The 23185-nt window shown below is 34.5% G+C and overlaps 1 protein-coding gene across 1 annotated transcript in view; it reads right to left on the bottom strand.

Moving 5' to 3' along the window:
- Positions 1–19903, bottom strand: part of LOC120427126 (uncharacterized) — a 54149-nt gene extending 34246 nt beyond the window's left edge. Inside the window, exons 1-2 of the mRNA XM_052710365.1 lie at positions 19035–19903; positions 4626–4671 (exon numbers count right to left, since the gene is read on the bottom strand). Of these exons, the coding sequence (XP_052566325.1) occupies positions 4626–4671; positions 19035–19051 (63 nt within the window). The 5' untranslated portion in view covers positions 19052–19903. The remainder of the gene's footprint in view (positions 1–4625; positions 4672–19034) is intronic.
- Positions 19904–23185: the final 3282 nt, after the last annotated feature.

Raw genomic sequence — 23185 nt, 5'->3', positions numbered from 1 at the left:
TTGAAATTTAACGAAAATTATTCTGATCCAGTTTCTGATTAATATTTTGCAACAGAATTGTATAGAACAGCAACTTTAATGGTCAAAATGAGTGTGAGGATCAATTAATGGCTTGACTGCTTGTAAAAAATCATGCAACTTTGAGATAATATATGACTTTTTATGCTGTCTTGCAAATCGTACCAAATCAAAAACATATGTTAGTAGTATTTTTGTTGAGAAGTATTTTATTAATCAAAGTGTTCGGACAGTGAAAATCTATGCTCCACAATAATAAAATTGCCTTTAAATTTGTCTCAGAAATCATGCAGAAATAATGTTTTTCGTGGCAAATAACTTATTCCAGAACAAGTATTTTCAACTTGTGAATATATAGATAATCGTTGAATTTGCCTTAAAAATATAATTTCTAGCGCTATTTAACTTGAAACACTATTTCATGAAATCACAACTCAAAGTTTTAAAATATTTGAAGCGAGTTTTTGAAATATGGTTGCATTATTTGGGTAAATTTCATATGATACGAAGTTGTTTTTTAATGATTTTTCATGGTTCCATTTATGGTATGATTTTAGTTATATGAATATATGGCTAAATAAATTAATTAGATTAAAATAATTTTCATAGTGTAAAAGTGGTTGAAATAAAACGATATTTTTTTTCATATTTAACTCTTTTACCTTCTTGGTAGCTCACGTGCTTCATAAATTTATAACTTCAAACAGTAATTTCTCGAAAACTTTAAAACAAATTCTTCTCGAACAACCCTTTTTGAAAAATTTAATTATATCAATTAAATTTGCATCCAATTTGGACAAGGTAAACATAAATGTTAAACAAATCTCAAATTTTGATCTAGGCCGGAAGAGGTGAATATCTTATTTTCAAATGATATAACAAAAAAGTCGTTTAAATAGGTTGTCGAAAATAAAATAGTTAATATTCATTCCATAATAGCGTAATTTATGTTGCCCAACATATAAGCAAACAATATTCCTAGTTGTGAATGCTTCAGAAATAAATATTATCTGAATTAAACCTTGAAATGAAATTAACAGACAAGCTGATTAGTTCAATATCCAGAGTTTTTTTTGATAAGGTCCTATAAACATATGGAAGACAATAGCTTATAGGACCTTTTCAAAAATAAACTCTAGATATGAACAGTAGATTGAAATGAATAAAATCAAATCAGGTGCTCTAATAATTATTTTTTACATAATTTCAAAACATTGATGCCAAAAAGGTAGGAAAATGAACACTTCCGCTTGTACTTCGGGAATTCCCGGGATATATTTTTTTCCGGGAAATCCCGGGAATTCCCAGGATTTTTTTTTCGCAGGACGGAAAATTGGACGCTCTAGCCCTCTACGACAAAGGGAAGTGGGGTCAAACGGGCAAAGAACAAAAGGGAAAGTGAGGTCCAAAAACATAAAAAAAATCTTAAATTTGCTCGCATTTGCGTAAGACTTTATCAATTCTAACTCTTTCAGATGCATTCAAAAGGTCTTTTGAAGCCCTTCAAAATGTGTCATAAACATCCAAGGTTGGTTTGACTTTTTCTCATAGCTGTTGCAAATTACTGTTAAAATTTGATTATTTTTAAACTTTAATATCTTTTTGCAACAGCCATACTCCTTTATACGTCAAAAGTTGGAGAATTTCATGGACTATAAGGCTACGGTATTAACTTTTTGGCCAATCGCAGTTTTCTCATAGTTTTACTTTTTTTTTTCTATAAGGCTGGAGAGCAATTCCAGCTCAAATCAGGAACTTTTCTGGTACTTTTGTACCCGACCCTCTCCGATTTCAATGAAACTTTGTAGACATGTTATCCTAGGCCTATATAAGCCATTTTTGTGTATATGGAGCCAATAGTACTCGAAAATAACATTTGAGAAAGGCGTAAGGTATTTAAATATTTTTGTATTTTGTAATTTAAAAATTACTGTATCTCGAAGCCGTTGCGTCGTATCAAAAAGTGGTCAAAAACAAACTTATAGGAAATTAGACGGGCTTTCTGAAAAAAATACACTTAAACAAAAATACACGCCACATCTATGAGATTTTTTGATTTTTAAGTCTAAAAGTTAAATTTAAAGGTGATGTCACGATTTTTTTTCGTTCAAAATTTTTGAGGAAATAGCCTAAAATGTTACCAAAAGACTGACGAAAAATGCAGGATGGTATGTCTCTCCTAAAAAATACAAAAATCATTTCCTAAAACTGTTTTTTTGAAAAGTGGTCTAAACGTCAACATTTTTCAAACCCGGTAGTGGGAATCGATTCTCCAGACAATTTTACATAAAAGTCTCCATATTGACCATTGTCCTGTGTCCAATCCTTGGGAAGATACAGCGGTTTTAAAAATAAAAATGTTGAAAAAACGGGATTTTTGGTGGTTTTTGGCAATTTCTATATGACAGACTTGGGTTTTCAGTCTCGTAAATATTTTTTACCGGAAAGCTCGTCCAATTTCCCATAAGTTTGCCTTTGACAGCTTAAAATGCATTTACCTGTGTTTAGAATCATTTTTTGCATGTTTGGATTGATTTAAAAATCATTTGAATTTTTGGAAATTTTCGATGTTTAGTATCGCAAAATGCTTTTTTTTGCAAAAATTTTTGTTTTCGTCAAAACTTTTTTATTGGAAAACTAATGATTATAAAACAACTGAACTAGTGTAAAATGCATTTTAAAACACTTTTTGCATTCAAACAATAAGACTATGGCCTGCTCTTTATTTTTTTTATTTTTTTTGCCCCCCCCCCCTCGACCAAGCCTTTGAAAAATATTTGCATTGGCCTGACAAACATTTTACAACGTTAGTTTTTGCCCTGTAGGCTTAAAAGACAGCACTTTAAAGTCTGAATTTTTAACATATTCGGAATCCTCAGGAAATTCCACGTAAGTTTGAAGTATTGGAGTTGTAAATTTTATTGGAAAAATGCCTTTAAAAATAAACAAAAATATGTTTTATCAAATTTTCGACTTAGGGGTAAAACAGGTATTCGCCTACTTGATACAGAATTTGACGTATTGATCATAGGGTAAACAAGATCTATCTTTTTTTTAACAAAAATGTTTTATTTAATTATGTTTTAAATCAAATTTATGTCTCAAAAAAAAAAAAAAGTTAGCTGTATAAAAGTGAAGTAGAAAACGGTTAAGAGCGTCCTTTTTTCTGGAATTATCCTTATCTATACCTACATATTTGCCGAAGACACTAAACCGATCTGAACATTTTTTGCAAAATGCAGATTTTTAAACATTAAAATAGTATTTTTGTATGATCTCCACTCAATATTTTATGGACGAATGGATGATGGAAAATGGCTGCTTTGGGCAAACCAAGCGTGTAGGGTAAGGTAGTCATCAATGAGACACTTTTGGTTTTTAACTTTCAACGATTTTGTCAACATGAAACTTCAATTAACAAAAGTAAAACTAAAAAGTATTTAAATTTCGTAAAATCCATATATTTAACCAAATAACTTGATATTTTTGGTAAAATGAAGTTCAAACTCAATAAAGATGCCAAAAATCACTTCCAATTCATGTTTTGAAAGATTTCCATAGATTTTCAAAAGTTTAATGAAGAAAAATCAAAGTGTCTCATTGTAACCCATGGGCCGAAAAGAGTGGGGAACAATGAGACAGCCCTGGATTCTGGGTATATTCTAAATTTTGGTCAAACTCAATAAAAGGACATTGTAGCCCTACTCATGCCCTGTGAAATGACGAAAGAAAGCCTATGAGCGAAAATGTAATTTTTAGTCAAAATTTACTTTTACACCCCAGAATCAAACATGTATGAATAACTTTGCAAGGGAGCGTCCATAACCAAAGCCACTATTATGGCAGACATGTATCTAGTAGACACACCTTTCCCCCAAATATGAGCCTGATTGGTTGAAACTACGTCTTGTGAGAGCCATTTCCAGACTTTTTTTTTGAAAAGGACCAATAAGCTATTGTCTTTCATATGTTTATAGGACCTAATCAAAAAAAACTCTAGATTTAATCATTGTTACCCGTGTCTCATTGATGACTACTCTACCCTATTCAAAGTTTGAGCTCAATCAACAAGTAATCCATCGTTTTACGAAGTCCGAAGTTTAAGCGTTGCATTTTTTGAATGCTTCAATTTAATCTCAGCTCTTTCAGATGTGCTGATTTCATGTTTTGAAACACATTAACTTAATTGAATTCAACCTCCTGATACTCATGCAAATTTCATCACTACCAGAAGAAAAAGCCTCTCGAACAATGGCCGTTTCTAATCCAATTTAAAAGATTACCTCCGAATCGAACCGACATCCCAGCAGAAATTAATCAATCATACTGTGCTGTGCCCTAACCCAACCCGTCCACCTCCACCAGTTGTGTGAGGTTATGTTCGAATGCACGCATGATGGTCCATCATTCTTGGCGCTCCAATCGTTCACCAAATGGCGCCCCAGTCAGGCTAAGTGTGCCTTAATCTACCGCGAAAGATGCTCCAATTTTCATGCTCGGTTTCCTATCTCGTTGACCATCGACCGGCCACCGCAGCATTACTGCATCGCCGCCAGCACCCTGCCAAGAGGTTAAAGAGGCTGGACCGAACTGAACTAATAACTCACCTGTGCCACCACGATGACGAAAGCACACCATCCGACGTGACGTAACCTGCGGTCGAGAAACAATGAGAAATATTTGTTTTTATTAGACTTTTTTGTTTTGGGGCCTTTCGTGCTACTGAGTTAGTAGCTCAAGTTTTCGTTTTTCACTTCTTGAATGGAGTTTTCTTCTTCCCTGCCAAGCGAGTGAGGTTTTCACTCTCGTTTGAGCCTAGGAATGGGCCAAGAGGCTGCGAACGGATAAGCTTATGGGTTGAGTTAGCTGATTAGTGAAATGCATTCAGAGAGGTTGTGGGTGGCGGATATTATCCAAGAAACAGTATGCAATGCCACTGCAACTACACGTTTGATGTGCGTGGAAACTGCTGCAGCAACTGGAGTGTGGAATGAGCAATGACCAGCTGCAGTAGTGCACAGCGCATGTCGGATGCATTAGTTTAGAATAGAATTTCCGTCGAAATTTGGGATGTTATTCATCAAATTTGTTGGTGAAATTGTATTTTGTTGGCAACAATGTAGCATAATAGGAAGTTTTAAAATTACCTTTCTGAGAAATGGAATTGTATTTGGGTCACTCACCTGGCCCATTTTCAGATTCCGTGAAACTTTGCTCTAAGGAGTAATTTCGGTCCCTGATCACGAATCCGATAATCTTATCCTTATATTTTTAGAAATGCATGAGCCACACAAATGTTCTAAGGGTCATGCAAAATTTGCTAAACTTTCTGAAAAATACTTTCAAAAGCACACGATTGAGTATGCTCAAAAAACGGGTCAGAAATTTTAAAAATCATTACTTTTTCAAAAAACTTCGTAAAATTCTGATAACTTGTGAAGAATACAATCAAATGTGTTGAACCTAACATTTTTGTTTTTGTCTTTTCTACAACTTTGTACAAAATTGGTACACTCTAAAAAATAACTCTGCAAATTATAGAAAAAAAATATGCTCTCTAAATTATTACAGACTCGAAAAATTCCTTAAATTTACCATCAAATGTCATATCTCTTGATTTTTGACAGTTAAGTAACGGAAAATGGCTGCGATTTTAATTTACTTGTTTTTATGATTGGAGTATTTAAAAGCATGTTTGTCAGATGCAATGATAATTTACCAATATTTTAATTAAGTTAATTTTGTTATGTTAAGTCCTTTTCGATTACAAATTTGATTTTACATCTAAAAATTAAATTAAAATATTTATTTCGACTTTTTATAACATTTTTAAAAGAAAAAAAAACGAAAAATTGCCAACACTGCCAAATGAATTTTGACCAAATTGTGCATAGCTCAAAAGATGACATTATTTGTCATCTAGAACATATCCAGAAATTAGATTTTTGAAATTGTGATATTTTGTGCGAACCAATTTTTCGTTGTGAAAAGTCTAAATAACAAACACTAAGTTTTTCTAAAAGTGTAACTATTTTTTTCTGATGAGACATAAGCATCGATTAGAATGTAAATTTTAAAGTTTTTTGAATATTTGAATAGCTTGCCAAAATTGTGATGCAAAATGACTTTGGTCATATAAAAAGTGTACAAAACAGTTTAATCCAAATAAAAAAATATATAAAAAAGTTGAAAAAAGTGGAAATTGAGAAAAAGGTTTTTCCTCCGTCATCACGCTAAAACTTGTCTCACATTACATGAAAGGTGAGCAATTCTCTACCAAAACCGGAAATGGATTTATTTGTATTGTTTTATTTTGCTCAAACTTTGTTGAGGCTTCCCTTTGACCAATGAAGCCATTTTGTGTCATTGGTTCACCCAAGTCTCCATACAATTTTGACAGCTGTCCATACAAAATGGTTCGTAAATATTCGAAAATCTGTAACTTTTCAAGGATTTTTTTGATTGATTTGGTGCCTTCGGCAAAGTTTTAGATATTGTTGAGGACTATTGAGGAAAAAATAGGTACACGGAAAAAATATTTGCCGATTTTTGAATTAACTATTTTTCACAAAACTCAATTTTCCAAAATACATTTTTTTTTGATTTTCGAGATTTTTTTATATGTTTTAGGGGACATAAACCCGCAACTTTTGAGGCATTAGAGAAGTATGGTCAAAAAATCTGCCACCGAGTTATGATTTTTGTTTGCAAAAATAGTGATTTTTGGTTAAAATTTTAATTTTATTCAAAAAAATTGTACCTATTTTCTTTAATGCAAAATTGAATTTCCCATCGAAAACTAATTTACAGTTTTTTTTGGTAATGGGCTCCGTTTTCAAGATATAACCACCAAAGGTATGATTTTAGCGAATTTTTTGCAGTTTTTCGATTTTAAAAAATAGTGACCATGAGTGACCATTTCTATAAATATATTATTTTTTAAAGTTCAGAAAATTTGCTATAACATTATCTAGGAGACATTAAAGATTGGACCTCTGGTTGCTGACATACAGCGCTGCACTGCCCCTGATCGCATAAATGTCCCATATGCATTTTCATCGATTTTGAGCTATTGATGCAGTTTGGTTCAAAATCGTGTGCTCTTTCCAAAAAGCCTATAAAATCCAGTACTTTGTTCTAGAAATCAGGAGGAAATCCAGTTTTTCGCAAAAAAATAACACGTAGCCTTATGTATGGGACAAACTTCAAATGCGTTTTTTTCAGGTTGCTGTTTTTGCATATGGGACATTTATGCGAACATGGGCAGTGCAGCGGCTTCAAGAAAAGAAACAGGAAAACTAAAGTTTTTTAAGTCTAAACATCCAAACAACCCACCATTTTCTGTTTTTTTTTCCAAAAATCACCAATTTAATAAAAATCATGGCTCGGCGTCAGATTTTTTAACCATACTTCTCTATGGCTCAAAAGTTGCGGGTTTTTGTCCCCTAAAACATATCGTCAGCTGTGTGCTATCTTGTTACAACGACCATTTAGTACTATTCGAGAAAATCGATTTTTAAAGTTTGATGATAATTATTTTCAAAACTATGAATGGTAGAGCCAAACTTTTTGAAGCAATCGGTTCGTATACTATCGCTTAACAAACGCTCCACGTTTCAACTAATTTGGTTACACCAGTTAAAAGATACAGTAAATTATGTAATCAAGAATCTGAAAAGCACGTGTCACAAGTGTGTTTCGAAAGTAAAATTGTACTACGTGTCACAAGTGTGCACAGAATTCCCATACAAACTAAAATAGACCTTAATCAATAGATTAACCGACTTAATCAGTATATTTTCAAAAACAAAAGATTGCATTGCCTTCAGAAAATGTGTATCATCATAAATTTGTGAAAAACAAGAAAAAAATTTCCACATTTTCCAACAACATGTATGACGTGTCACAAGTGTGCACGATCATTTTGATGATTAATTGGTCTATGTCACAAGTGTGTATTGCGATATCCGGGAAACGGAAGCGAGTTTCCAAAATCGGGTTAAAGCATCTTGTAGTGTTTGTTAAGTATAGCAAAACGTCATCATTAACTCATTTTTGACCAAAATGGTCTATGTCACAAGATAGCACACAGCCGACGATATAATAAAATCTTGAAAATTAAAAAAATCGTATTTTGGAAAATTGAGTTTTTGTGAAAAAAGTTAATTAAAATTTTTTTTCCGTGTACCTGTTTTTTCCTCAATAGTCCTCAGAAAATTTATTCAAAAGTTACAGATTTTCGAAAATTTAAGTTCCATTTTTGTATACACAGCTGCCAAAATTGAAGGAGACTTGTATGGGTGAACCAATGACACAAAATGGCTTCTTTGGTCATAGGGAAGGCCACCATAAAGTTTGAGCAGGTGGCAACATTGTTTTGTGCCGAACACCAAACAAAAAAATGCAATATAATATGGCTGACTTATTAAGACACAAATTCAATGAAAGTCTATAAGTCCCTTACATAAGTTAAAAATGGTTACGACAGGTGCTTCTTAACTAGAAGATCTCAAAATTTGATATAAAAATACTTTTAATGTCATAGTCAAAGATATCACGGAACAAAGCCAAACATGTATGCAAAATTGTGAATGGGTCATTCCAGAACAAGTGATTACTCGACCTGTACTCGATTTCCTCCGTAAACGTAAGGGTTTTTTTTTTGATAATGGTATTTGTGAATGACTCCAGACAAATCTCGATAGAAAATCCAATATATTTATCTTGTGATGGATCTTTTCCTTCAGGTTTTGAGTGATATTTATTTAAAATTGATTGTTTCAACATACTGCACAGTTAGATTTGTTTTACCTAATTCAGTAAAGTTTACCGAATTTTCAACTGCTGAACAGTTCAGAAAACTGAAAATTAAGAATTCTGTTCATTTTGACAGATGGTTTACCAATCTGATCATTACCGATTTTTCAACTACCGAATTCAGTAAAAAAAATCTAAGTGTGTGAAAGTTGCAAATCACACTTAATTCTGAGAATAAGCAATTTGTAATGATCTAAATCAGATATTATCTTTATCTAACCGTCTCATCAGAAGACACTTCATCTACAAAACAAAAGTCACTGGTTGTTCCACATTTCCGACTTCGGATACTATTTTCCACACTTCAAGGACAGCCTTGGGCAGCTTATGCAAGCATGAAATCAACCCGATCGTAAAAATTGAGGAAACTGCAGCAAAAACTAGTGCACTTGTGGCTCTACATTGCCCTAGACAAGATCATCACCGCGCAGAGAATTATGTCAGCCATCTCAGGAAAGGAGGCGTAAATTTGTACCTTTGAACCACTTTTTTCAAATTGGTTGATTACACTTTTGCTATTTAACCCTCGCGTTCCCGAGAGCGCTCCACTGACTTTTGGCGTGACCGATCATGCCTCAACTCGGGCAGTCCTCAATATTTTCAGTTTTTTTTGCTCTGTCGTTGCAACAACACTTGACGCGTGTGATCAACCGGATGAAGATACCAGACCGCGGCGATGCATTTGCTTGCGCGGTTCGCGAGTTCACCTGAAAAAGGTGTGACGAAGACTGCGCTGCTGCTCATTATTATTGATGAAGCCGATCATTTGCAACGCTTTGCCCAGAAAAATAAGTTCACCGAGATTTGGATCGCGCAAACTGAATTCATAGCCTAGAACTTGAGGCGACTTGCACGTACAAATTACCACGTGATTTGGAGGAAATCCGTAACGTTATCCAGTTTAAGCTGGTAGTATTTATTCATAATTAGGGGTTGATTAGACTGTAGAAAATGGCTCATTTGAATATTGCGATTTATAGTTAAAAGTTCTGAGAAATGATCTGTACTCTGTATCATATCAGGCTCTGGGTTGAAGTATTTAGGAGAGTTTTTAAGAAAATATAATTGAATAAACCATTCTGTTCAACTGATTGCAAAATTAAGATATTCGCATAGAAATGCCCAAACTAAATGAATTTAAACGAACCCAGCTGTTTTTAAAGTGACAATAAATGCAGGGAAATGCATGTGTATTAAGTTGATTCCAGTTCTATTTGCACTAATCATTTCAAAGTATTTTAAAATAAAAAGCTTTTTGTATCAAAATTTATCCATTACTGCTTAAGAACGAGTCCACGAACAGAGCATAACCCTTTGTATGGGACGTCGTTTGGTCCTCACCAATCTGCCTGAAATTTTCAGGGGTTGTTTGCAAATATAAAACTAGCATCTGGCCAAAATATGAGCACTCTAGGTCAACGGGATGCATCTGAAAAAAATATGAAGCTGCTTTTTTTCTGGTATCCTTGGAAACGAACTTGATTTTCAATAAATGTGAATCGAAGATTTTTTTAACTTTCATTTTTTAAAGGGTTAAAACGGATTAAATAGATATTTTTATGCATGTTTCTATTGTGAAATTGTCTCAGGAACACGAATTTGATAAAATTATCACCAGAAAATGAGATCTAAGGGTTTCCCGAGCAAAAATTTACAACCAAAAAATTCACTAAAATTAAAAATGTCTATTTAATATGTTAAACTGCCTTACCCAGTCTCAGTCTCAGATGGTAGTCCCAGATGTCCACTACAAGCTGCAGGTCGAACCGAGTTGATATCTGGATAGAACACTTTTTTATTTGAGTTTGAAAATTATGCTATTTTTTCACTAAAATGCCAATAACTCCCTCTAGATTGAACCAAATGGGATGCTTCTCCCTGCATTTTGTTGCATTTTCGAAGCCCTTTCAGATAAGTAAATCTTTCCCAGTTCCTGAGGGGAACACCCTTGAAGAGTATCGGGGCCGGCATTTACAAAGCGGATTCAGTGGCAATTTCATTCTCAACTTAATGTTAACATGTTAAGGTTAATGTTAACATTCCATAGGTCGCCTCCCTAAGGTGTTGTGATAAGGTCCAGTTTGTGACGATACACTACCTTCCCTTTACTAAGCAATCGAAACCAGAAGAGAAACGATCACCAGTTGTGTTGGTCCGAGCCGGGATTTGAACCCCGATCTGCCGCTTACTAGGCGGGAGCGTTACCACTAGGCTACGTGGCTCGGTCAGATGCATTTTGAAATTAAATTGAATTTTGAATAAGTTATATCCTTTTTTAGATTATTGCCGTTTTTGAACCTTCAAACTTTGTGTCCCGATTTGCCCCACTTCCCGTTGACTTAGAGTGCTCATATTTTGGCCAGATTCTAGTTTTATATGTACAAACAACTCCTGAAAATTTCAGGCAGATTGGTGAGATCGATGCGAGATGGGTATGCTTTGCTCGTGGACTCGCTCTTAAAACATTTTTACAGTGACATGCTACTGCATAAAAAAAAAACAAAATATAAAAAAACTCAAAAACAAATCCCAGAGTGCTAAGGTTATTTCCAAATTGTAGCTACAACAATCGTTTGTACTTTTTTTTCAACTAAAATTTATATTTTAAGCATACATTTTTTGCCTAACCCAAATTATCAAAAATCATAAATTTCACGCTGTCCGCGAAATCGTGAAAACTCACTAACCCTACTAATAAGGCTAAATTGATTAAGCTTCTACTCCTCAAGTTATTTCAAATGTTTATCAATATTTATTTCGAGTTCAGGAGGACATGAGGACTGTTTAGAAAAAAATGGGTACAATGCAAAAAATCCCTTTCACATAATTATAAAATTTGATTTTTTTTTGCATCGGCCTTATACTGTAGAACTCACAGTAGAAAAATAATTTTCTGAAGAGCTGATAAAATTACCTATACAATTTTTCGTTTTACTTTGTTCATCAGATTGCTTGTTGCTGAGGTTCAGCCTCTCAATGTTCAAATTTGGTTTTCTCAATGTAATTAGCCAACATTTTTTAACTCGCGACGTCTCGAAAACTATTTGTTCGATTTCAATGTTTAAAAAACGAAACACCGTCATCTGGGGTGAATCGGGACGACAGTCTGAATAGGGACCGCAGTGTTTAGAGCACTTATAAGTTTCTAATTCGGAAATGGATGTACACATTTTGTTGGTCTGAATCTGTTCTATCCGAAACCAACCAGATAAATCAAAATATTGTGCTCTAACATGGTTAAAACTGGTGTCCCATGTCGCCCCAGTTGACGGCGTTTGTTAATTTTTCTGTTATCTTTTATAAAAAGAATCTCAAATTTCAAAAGTCAAGCTTTACATTTTGAAATGTTAAAAAAAGTGTTAGCGCTTTCAAAAGGTTACTCTTGATTTTAAAAGTTCAAAATAATGTTTATTGAAAAGAGCAGAAAATTTCATGAACTTTTCATTTCCAACATTGAAAATTTGACATTGAAAAGTTATACTATCGCATCAATAGATAACGCGAGTTGAAAAATGTGTTGTGATTTGATGACACTGAGAAAAACTTATTTTTCAAAAAATTTAAACTTAAATAGGCTATATCTCAGGAACAAGCATCCTAATCAACAAAGTTTTAAAAAAGAAAATTGTTGGAAATTTTTTCAGCTCTTAATATTTTCCGCAGGGTTACTTTTTCTTCGTAAAATATTTTCAACTGGACAAAATTGAGCACTTTTGAAAATAAACACCAGAAAATGTTGTATTTTAAAATCGGTGAACTCGATAAAAAAAAGCTTTAAGCCATTATCGAGTTCAAATTTGGTTTGTATCTATTTTTTATAGTCTAGGATGAATTTTTTTTTCAAAAATATTTTTTTTTGCAATTCCGTCGTGAAACTATTTACTTTTCATGTCATTCTTGAACGACGAAATAGCCTACTTTTCTGTACCAAAAATAACAGAATCGAATAGCAACACTTTTCAAAATAAATGCTGAGAAGTTCTACTTTTCAGCACTGAAATGGGTGCTGAAAAGTTGAACTTTTCAGCACTTGTTTCGAAAAGTAACACTTTTCAACATTTTTTGATTTAAACGATTTATTGACAAAATACATGACAATTCGACTTAAAATTTCACTCAATGGGTGTTTTTCGAAATTGCAAAAAATGTTGTATGGAACTCGTTGCAAAACTTGATTTTTTCAGCACTCGTCGTATTTATCCAACTCGGTGAACCTCGTTGGATAAATGTACGACTCGTGCTGAAAAAATCCTCTTTTTGCAACTTGTTGCATAAACTACTATTTCAGATATGTAGATTGCAACCATTTTGAAATATTTGCAAAATATGCATTTTTATGTACTGTTAAAAAAAATTGTTTTTGGAACATTTCGATTTCTTTGTTCAAATATAAAAATAAACTTTTTCAACCAGCTGATCGATTATGATTCATCCTCAATGCATCTGTTCGAATGAGCTAAGATTTTTTTTTATAGAAAGTACCTTTTTACCGTTTGCTACCTTTTACCAGCGACTAGAGTACATGCAAAGTAACAGAATTTAGTTGAACTGAGTTATTATTTTGAGGCGCTTGCGCGTGCGACCGTTTGTCACCATCACGCGTCTTCTAACCACCTTTCTTTCTCCTGAAAGGGAGGGCATGTTGTGATGATGGTTCTGCCAGGTTGCACCTGGAAATGACAAATGCCGTTAGAGGTAGAGATGATGCTGTTTATTTTCTTCCAACTTGGTGCATTAAATGTTAGGTTTTGGATAATGTGTTTGAATAAGTTTAGATTTTTCTAGATATTTGATTTATGCACGACAAAGTTTAATGCAAAAAGCTGCTAAACCTCGATGACCCCCATTTTCTTACTGTTTCCTGCCCTTCTGACACACTGACTGAACCATCGGGTCTAAGTAAGAAAGCAATTCTTTCTTTACTGTGACAAATTCTGCTCTTCCAGCTTGGATCCCCAACCGCGTTGTCAGCCCAGCAATTTGCCTCTGCTGTTTATTAATTTTCCTCGCTGTAAGTAAAACCTGCAGCTCAATATCTGGTACACTTCAAGCCGTCGACACCACTCCGTTTGCCATTGTCGATCAGCCCTCAAAGCAGTTCTGTTAAACGGAGGAAAATGACAAATTGGCGTGGAAAGTGGATCGCCTCGCGGTGGGTGGTTTTTTTTTGCTGGAATTTTCCGATCCCGCACCATCGATTCGTGTCAATTTTATTGATTTCAGTGGTTTGGATTGAGGAGATTTCACCGACTGTGGCAGCTGGTGGCATTTCGTGGCCGCCGGAAGTGAAGTAACCTCGAACCGGTGAAGGTCTGAAAAGCAGACGGTTTTAATTAAAGAAATCGATCAGCTGCTGTGGCTCTCCGTTGTTCATATATTAGAGAAGAGGGCTTTTTGCAGAATCGAACAGCATGCTTCCGCGATCGTAGAACCACACTCTCTTTTCACGGCACTGATCCGTGGAATCGGGACAGAATTCGATTGGTTCTAGACTTTGTGTGCGGAGCTTCCAGGTTTAACTCGGCACCAGATACAGTTACACGTTTTTTTGCTGTGATGCAGATCAATGAAAGATGTACGGTCTGGTAGGGAACCACAGTTTAAGGTAAAAGCAAAAGTAAAATTCTAGTTTGGGAATGGTCCTCTTCTAACAGGGAGAAAATGCTCCCATTATTATGTCTTTTCAGTTTATGTTTTATAATGTTATTTTAACAAACTTGCCATTTTTATTTTATTTCTAGATTAAATTTTCAAAACAACCTTTCCCTCATGGGTTTCCTATGCAGATAGGACCTTTTGAAAATTTTATCGAGATTTTATCGCCATCGTGTTTTGCGACCAATGTAACATAATATTATTGAAAACCTCAAACTAAACTTCCCAAATACCAAAAAACAGCCCTCCAATGATAAAAGCATTAGATTTCCTATGCAAACTGAGCTCACCACTTGAAATTTATCTTCTCAGATCCAAATAGTTCAAATTTCGTTTTTGAAACAGTTATCCAATGATTTTCTAGCAGTATCCGTAATTCAGAGGTGGGTTATTCTTAATTCCATGCAATTTGATTTTATATATTTTTTTAAAGAGGTCAATTTCATTCAAAGATTGTGTGGATAAATTGGGTGTTTAACTTTCCGTACATATAGCACAAAGAATTGCAACGGCGAGAACCACCCTATTTCTTTATACAATCTTTAGAGGAAAACCCTTCGGTGATTTAAAAAAATAAAATTTAAAATTAAAAAAAATCAAATTGCACGTAATTTTAAAGTTTTTCTAGTTTTGGCATCCATGAATTGAAAATACGCAGGCATTTTATGACTTATGACTGTTTTTTTTACATTCTTGAAGTCAAGTTCGAATTTAGTGATCCAAAATTAGTTGAATTTTACTGATTAATTGACTATAACGCAATAAGGACATTACAATGTTTTTCAAAAGTTTACATTAGAACTGAAATTTTGAAAAAAAAATTGTACTTTTTTGCCATTTTAAAATACTGTGTGAAATTTTATCAAATACCAATAAGGCCGTTGCAAATATTTTTCAATGTTTATGTCGCTCCTTCAAAATTGGTTAGTAAAATCAGGGGCAAAAACATATGGGTAATTCTCCGCCAACTCACACAGCAGTTGCCCCGACCCCTCTTCGATTTGCGTGAAACTTTGTCCTAAGGGGTAACTTTTGTCCCTGATCACGAATCCGAGGTCCGTTTTTTGATATCTCGTGACGGAGGGGCGGTACGACCCCTTCCATTTTTGAACATGCGAAAAAAGAGGTGTTTTTCAATAATTTGCAGCCTGAAACGGTGATGAGATAGAAATTTGGTGTCAAAGAGACTTTTATGTAAAATTAGACGCCCGATTTGATGGCGTACTCAGAATTCCGAAAAAACGTATTTTTCATCGAAAAAAACACTAAAAAAGTTTTAAAAATTCTCCCATTTTCCGTTACTCGACTGTAAAAAATTTTGGAACATGTCATTTTATGGGAAATTTAATGTACTTTTCGAATCTACATTGACCCAGAAGGGTCATTTTTTCATTTAGAACAAAATTTTTCATTTTAAAATATCGTGTTTTTTCTAACTTTGCAGGGTTATTTTTTAGAGTGTAACAATGTTCTACAAAGTTGTAGAGCAGACAATTACAAAAAATTTGATATATAGACATAAGGGGTTTGCTTATAAACATCACGAGTTATTGCGATTTTACGAAAAAAAGTTTTGAAAAAGTTACTTTTTGTGTTTCTCTTTGTTTCGTCGTCCGTGTCTGTCGCGGGTGACCATGAACGGCCATGATCGATGACGACCAACTTTTTCAAAACTTTTTTTTCGTAAAATCGGGATAACTTGTGATGTTTATAAGCAAACCCTTTATGTTTATATATCAAATTTTTTGTAATTGTCTGCTCTACAACTTTGTAGAACATTGTTACACTCTAAAAAATAACCCTGCAAAGTTAGAAAAAACACGATATTTTAAAATGAAAAATTTTGTTCTAAATGAAAAAATGACCCTTCTGGGTCAATGTAGATTTGAGTAACGGAAAATGGGAGAATTTTTAAAACTTTTTTAGTGTTTTTTTCGATGAAAAATACGTTTTTTCGGGATTCTGAGTACGCCATCAAATCGGGCGTCTAATTTTACATAAAAGTCTCTTTGACACCAAATTTCTATCTCATCACCGTTTCAGGCTGCAAATTATTGAAAAACACCTCTTTTTTCGCATGTTCAAAAATGGAAGGGGTCGTACCGCCCCTCCGTCACGAGATATCAAAAAACGGACCTCGGATTGGTGATCAGGGACAAAAGTTACCCCTGAGGACAAAGTTTCACGCAAATCGAAGAGGGGTCGGGGCAACTTTTCCCGATTTCGTGTGAGTTGGTAGAGAATTACCCAGAAGTCTAATCAACCGAAAACAATCTGAAATGCATTCATAATAATTTTTAGCATGTTTGGGATCGTTTTTATGGATTTTTTTTAATGAAAATCCAATGTTACAGTGCAGCAAAAACTGTGTTTTCCGCAACAAAAAAAATAAGCCATTGCAAATATATTTTTAAGTTTATGTCGCTCCCGCCCCTCCTCTCACTTCAAAGTTGGTCCGAAAAATCAGGGGACAATTTTTTTTTCATATAACTTCAAACTTTTAATAAAATAGGGTAGGTAAATAAATCCAAATTTTTGCGTTACGTAATAAATCCAAATTTTTGCGTTACGTAATAAAAGAATTCTGGGGAACTATTCAATCTTAATCAATCAGTAAAATAATACCGGTTATAATTTCAGGGAAAGTAAATTTATTGTTTAAGAGGATGTAATTAGGGGTAATCCGGGAAAATATATAAAAATATATAATTTTAGCTCAACGTATAAGACTGGATAATATTTTTCCCCTCCATAATTATCACGGTGATGAAATAAAGTTCGAAATCGTTGGTATTTGCCAGAGGAAATATATTCGACGACAGCCAAAACAACAATTTTGTACTTTTTTAAGAGGTGCGATAAATGAAATTATCTTTTTTTTTGAGTTTTATTAATCCGCATTTCAAACACCCAACAAGTTAAAAAAAAAATGTTTCAAAAAACTGAAAAATTATTTTGTAAACCGTCATCAGTGTCCCCCTGATGACGGAAAGTCAAAAAAGCCTTTCGTTCTGGAGAAAGCTTCAGAGACTTTAAAAAACAATCAAGTTGGCACTTGCAGCCAAATCAAAGCTTTGAGTAAATTTGGATTTTAATAAAAGGTCAAAAGAATATTTTTTTTATATTGTTTTCTTTTGACTAGTATTCAAGGATTTAACCTCCTTCAGTGAAAATATTGGAATAACATTATTTAAAAAAAAAACATTATTTGAAAAAGAAAGAAAAAACATAAATTCCAGAAATCTACAGTTTATGATTTTGCTCTGCGTTTATTAAAAGTTGCCATACTTTAAATTCGGATGCCGATGTATTTAATGGTTCAATTTCAAACAATTAACGATAGTTTGCAACATACATTAAGTTTAGTTTTTTTCTTCTCTAAAATCTAGTATTCTTTTTAAAACGGTCCTTTAAGCATTAGAAGCCCATAGTTCATAGATGGCCTTACACAATTACAAAAGAAATTAACTGCCCATGTTCGCATAAATGTCCCATATGCATTTTTGTCGATTTCGAGTTAGATGTTGGAATAGCTTCGTTTGTTGTGCTTCTTTTACTACTTTGTTCCAAAAAACTGATTTTCAACCGCAAGTTTGCTTGTCCCATCTGAAATATGTTCAAAAATTAGTCCCATCGTAAAAATGTTCACAAATCTGTCTCCCTTGGAAATATAATATTCTGATCTTACCAATTTGACTAGGTAATGTCCTAAATTTACGAAGGATTGCCATAACTCTGGCCTCGAACACTGTTTGCATTCATTGAAATTGTTCGCAAGTCTCACAACAGTTGAATTTGAACATTTTAAAATTTTAATTTTCCACAATTTTCAACCAATTAATTTGTTTACATTTGAAGGTTGCCTTTAAAGCATGCTGCGATCGGTCTGGTATGCGAACATTTTGATGCACTATGAAGGGAGTGTTCGCATATCGAAGTACTTTTCAAAGAAAAAGCAATAAATCAAGACAATTTGAAATAACGAGTATACAAAAATATAAGCAAGAGCACGTGTGAAGTCCCTGTTCAACTTTTTTCGAATGAAATGATTGTATAATTGAAATTCATGCGATTTTTTTTTTTCAAACTTCCAAGCCCGTTTTCTCAACTTGCTGAAAATGCATATGGGACATTTATGCGAACATGGGCAGTTAATATTTTTAAACTTTTTATTCATATTAATATAACATTTTCTAAATTAAAAAAAAACAGTCAAAAGATAAAAATCAAGATCAAGTTTACAGATCTCGCTTACTTTTTTAAAAGGTCCTATGTACATAGGAAACTCATGGCGCATTGGTTGTTTTGAAAAGAAATCTAGAGAAATGAACAAATGTCCTAAGTAGAAAAACGTTTTGGGAGTTCTACATGAGCTTATCAAGATAAAACTATCTTCAAGTACTCTTCGAAACTCTTGAAAAAGGTTTGAAGAGAGTATTATCCAGCCGCGTTCCAAACTGCTACTCTGTAGCTATTTTGAAGAACTCCCGAAACTTATTGCTGCTTGGGATTCTAGTCTAAGATTTGGTCAATATATTCCTTACCTCTCGTCAATCTTCATTATGTCCACTTTGGTTGATCCTTGCTGTATAGTCGGTTAGTATCTTGCAGTTATGGTTTTCAATCACTTCCACCTTAAAATTCCACCTCCCGTCACTCATCCACGGACCCAACACGACAATGTTGTTTGACGCGCGCAACCTACAATTCCTTCGTTCCGTGACGAAATTCACTCCAAACCCGTACCGCACCGCACAGTTCTCATTCTAAACCGTTTGTTTTTCTTGCTTTCGCCCCTCCTTTCTTTTGGTGGTGTGGTTAAATGCCTATAATCTTTTCTCCACCTCTTTCCCACCCTTGTGAATTACGTTCACTTTGTCATCTCCCAGCTTAAACACCGCCAATTTCTCGGGAGAGAGCTGTTCTTTTTCACACTTGTTAGGTTTCTTTGCTTTTGTAGGAATAAGGTTCTTCCTCCAAGCTTACAGTTACTTCTTTGTGACAATGAGTACTTTTTTTGGCGTCACTTTTGGCACACTTTTTGAATTTTCCGTTGGCGCGAAATTTGCAGTACTGCTCCCTCAACTCGTGTCTGAAAAGGGTTGCAATTAACGAAAAAAAAACCCGAACCTTAATGTATGCACTATTCGTGGGGCCGTTTTATTTCACTGGACGCGATGCCTTAAAGCACGTTACACAACGACCTCCAACTTGCAGACACGATCACTTTCCAGCTCAAAAGGAATTTCTTCAAGAAAAAAACTCGATCACACCCTCACCACCAATCCGTGATCCAAAGTGTGTCCAGCCAAGCGCGAATAGAGTTGACCAATGTGAAGGCCTTCTTTTGGGGCAGCACCTTTTCTGACTAATTCGTGGAGCTCCGGAAAAACACTTCCAAACTCGACGCCAGCTGAACACGGACTGTGCCGAGGTGTGAACGGATCCCACCGAAGAAGCCAGCCGCGGCTAGAACAGACGACGATCGACGGGGAAAAAAGCTCCGGGCGAGCTTTTTGCCCAACGAAGCTTTTGCGAAGAGGGTGGAAAATTCGTGCAAAAGGGGTTGGAAAAGCGAGAGAGAAATCTCGGCCCGAGAGAGAGAACAACATGGTGCGAGCATAAATCACACGTGTTCGACATAAGTGCTACACGTGTTTCGCGCGTCGAGCTCCACCTCGTGTTGTCTTGTACTACATTTTTTTGCGGCGAGTATGAACTTGAGTCAAGTGTTTCAATTCACACGTGTCGATTAGACGAGTGAAAGAAAGTAGTGAGTTGCAAACGAGCTTGATCGATTGATTGGGGCGGAGAAAGATCATTCAGTTTCAGGGCTCTGTTGGTGTACATGATAGTTTTGAAAACATTTGGGGAGTACGCGAAAAGTTTATCGAACGATTTCTGTTATGGCTGGTGAGCGAGTCACTTCACTTTGGGATTCGATTTGAACTGGTGAAATTTGGTAGAGATCTGGTTTAAAGAAGCCGAAACTAAGTGCTCATCATTTTCGCAAATCAAATTTCGATTCATGCATCCAAAATTCAGAGTCGAGAGAATCGTTCCTCAAAATTTATTGAGGGCTCAGCGCCATAATCGAGAGAATAATACTACCAACTCAAACCACCATAATAAATGAGTTCATTCGTTAATTGAAGAAATAGATCTCCAACAAGTGTCATACATCGACATCTGACCACTCTTTAGTCACCAAGTTGTGGTGGCCGAGGCAGTTAATTCATTGGGTTAGTATGTCAAAGGTCTCTGGTTCGATTCCCGTAGACTTTTGGTTTTTTGTGTTGACGGATGAACTTTTTTTGCAAATGAACCTCGAGAGAATAATTCTCTCGTCCATCTCGAGCTGTGTTCTCTGTGTCCGTAGATGGTACCACTATTCTCATCGTCTCGTGGCTATTATTCTCTCGGACTAGCGCTGCCCAATTTTGGGTGTGATTTTTTACAATTGCAATTGCAAATAATTAACAATAAAACAATGAATTTAGACATTGTTTTTTAAGGTGCCGGTTAATGATAGATTTGATGTGATATGTTTATCCCTCTCCCGCCAACGTGGCCACCAACATTTGTCGGAACTGAAACAACTTTCCATGGTGCTTCAAGTTGCAAGAGTTCATTTACAATGTTTGCCTCCAGAAAATGCCTGTTTAAAAAATATAAGGGAAACAGAATGTTATTATTGTTATAAAATGATGACTAATCAGCACTTGGACGTTTAAATACAGCACCTAAAAACGCTTCAATTGAAATTTAGTAATGAGTTCAGTAAGTAGTGAGCAAGAAAGTTACTCTCAAATGTTTTGCATGATGATTTGTTTTAATAAAGAGAATCGGCGAATTGGATGAAATAGAACCTGATTCCAAAAATCATATCTCCGCGTCATTTCATCCGATTTTAGCTGTCTTAGACGCAAAAGAAAGGTGATAAGTTGGTCTTTCAAAGAAAAATAATAAGAAGTTATAAGACGAGTACCAACAAAATACGAGGCGAGCGCATCCAATATTTCTCGCAACAGTGAAAACTTATAACGATTATGAACTTTTATTATTTATTGGTTAAAAAATTAAAATTAAAAAATTAAAAAAAATATCCAATCGGAACTGTAAAAATACATACCTATAAAGAACATTATTATAATTTTAAAGAGACAATATTTTATGTTAAGGATTTTAATGAATGATTCAAGATCCTTTCTCAACGATTTACAAAATATGTATATCTTCTTTAGATTCATTTTTTTCAAATTGTGCATTTAAAAGTTCAGCATTAGTTTTACCAAATCAAATTAATTTCAAAATCAATGATGACAATATTAATGCCATCAATACACGTTTTCAGGTTTTGATTTTCGAGTAAAAAATTTCAATATAAAAAAAAACACAAGAAATTTCAAACTATGTCAGCTGGAGGATATATTTTTTTTATGCGTAGAGATGCTGAAATTTTTTGAAATTTGAATTTAAAAATATGCTAATCTCTCCCTTCTGGGGGGATTTTCTCCATCATAAGAAGCCATTTTGCATCTTTGTTCCGCCCAAATAAGTCTCCATACCATTTTGGCATCTATTCATTCATAGTAAAAAAGGGCAGGACGATGCTTGCCATTGTTTGTTTTCAATGCATTTATGAATAAATAGTTTTTCTAATTTTTATGGAGTCTTTAATTATAAAATAATTTTGGAAGCCTACTGGAAAATTTAATTGGCATGATATCGGCTGATTTCATGGAGAACTACTCTTGTGGATACTTATTGGGATCGAAGATTTAAGACTTTGGACGTTGTACCATGCAGTTCAATGCGATTTCATTTGATGGAAGAATATGACTTTTTTATGTGTCCGTTTTTCCTTTTCTCGGGTTAGTTTTTAAAGGTCCTAAGCGCAATTCGTAAACTTAGCAGCTTTTCGATCGATTTTTGTTCAATTTACGAATTATCAACTTTAAAAATACTTTAAATGTTGTATTTTGAAGATCTGGCAACCCTGTAAGTGATATTTATGAACTTTTACGAAGCCGGATCTAATTAATCTGTATGAAAACTATGTCCGGATCTATCATCCGACCCATCGTTGTATAGGTGATCGAAAGACCTTTCAAACGAGTCTAAAATGTTGAAGAACTGGCAACCTGTGTCAAGTTATGACCACTTAAGTGATATTTATGCACTTTTTGAAGGCGGATCTCACTTAACTGTATGAAAACTATGCCCTGATCTATCATTTGAGCTATCCCTAATAAATCAGTGTGCCTAACAACTAGTTTTCACTTTATGGGAAATTAATTGTTAGGCACACCGATTTTATTAAGAATAGCTGGATAGGTGATTCGAAAAACCTGTCAAACAAGTTTAAAAGTTTGAAGATCTGGCAACCCTGTCTTTAGTGATGACCACTTAAGTGATATTGATTTAACTTTTGATCGCGGATCTAAGTTAGACTAGGTTGACCCCATGTTTGCTGCGCACTTTCATTCCGATGAATATAATTTTCAGCTGTTTTGTGTGTTCCATTTTTAATTAGGAGTGAGGAAGGCACCAACCACGTAGGTGGATTAACATAGTTTATTTTGATAAAGTTTGTTCTTTTCTATTCACCTTAATTTTTCTAAACATTTTTTGTGGGATCGTGAATTTTGATGCAAAGTATCTTCAACTGTCCCACTTCCTTGTTCAATTTCAA

This window comes from Culex pipiens, chromosome 3 (genome assembly GCF_016801865.2).
Source record: "Culex pipiens pallens isolate TS chromosome 3, TS_CPP_V2, whole genome shotgun sequence".
Classification (NCBI taxonomy): domain Eukaryota; kingdom Metazoa; phylum Arthropoda; class Insecta; order Diptera; family Culicidae; genus Culex; species Culex pipiens.
The sequence above is the reverse complement of the archived record's forward strand: the minus strand, read 5'-3'. Positions and strand labels throughout refer to the sequence as shown.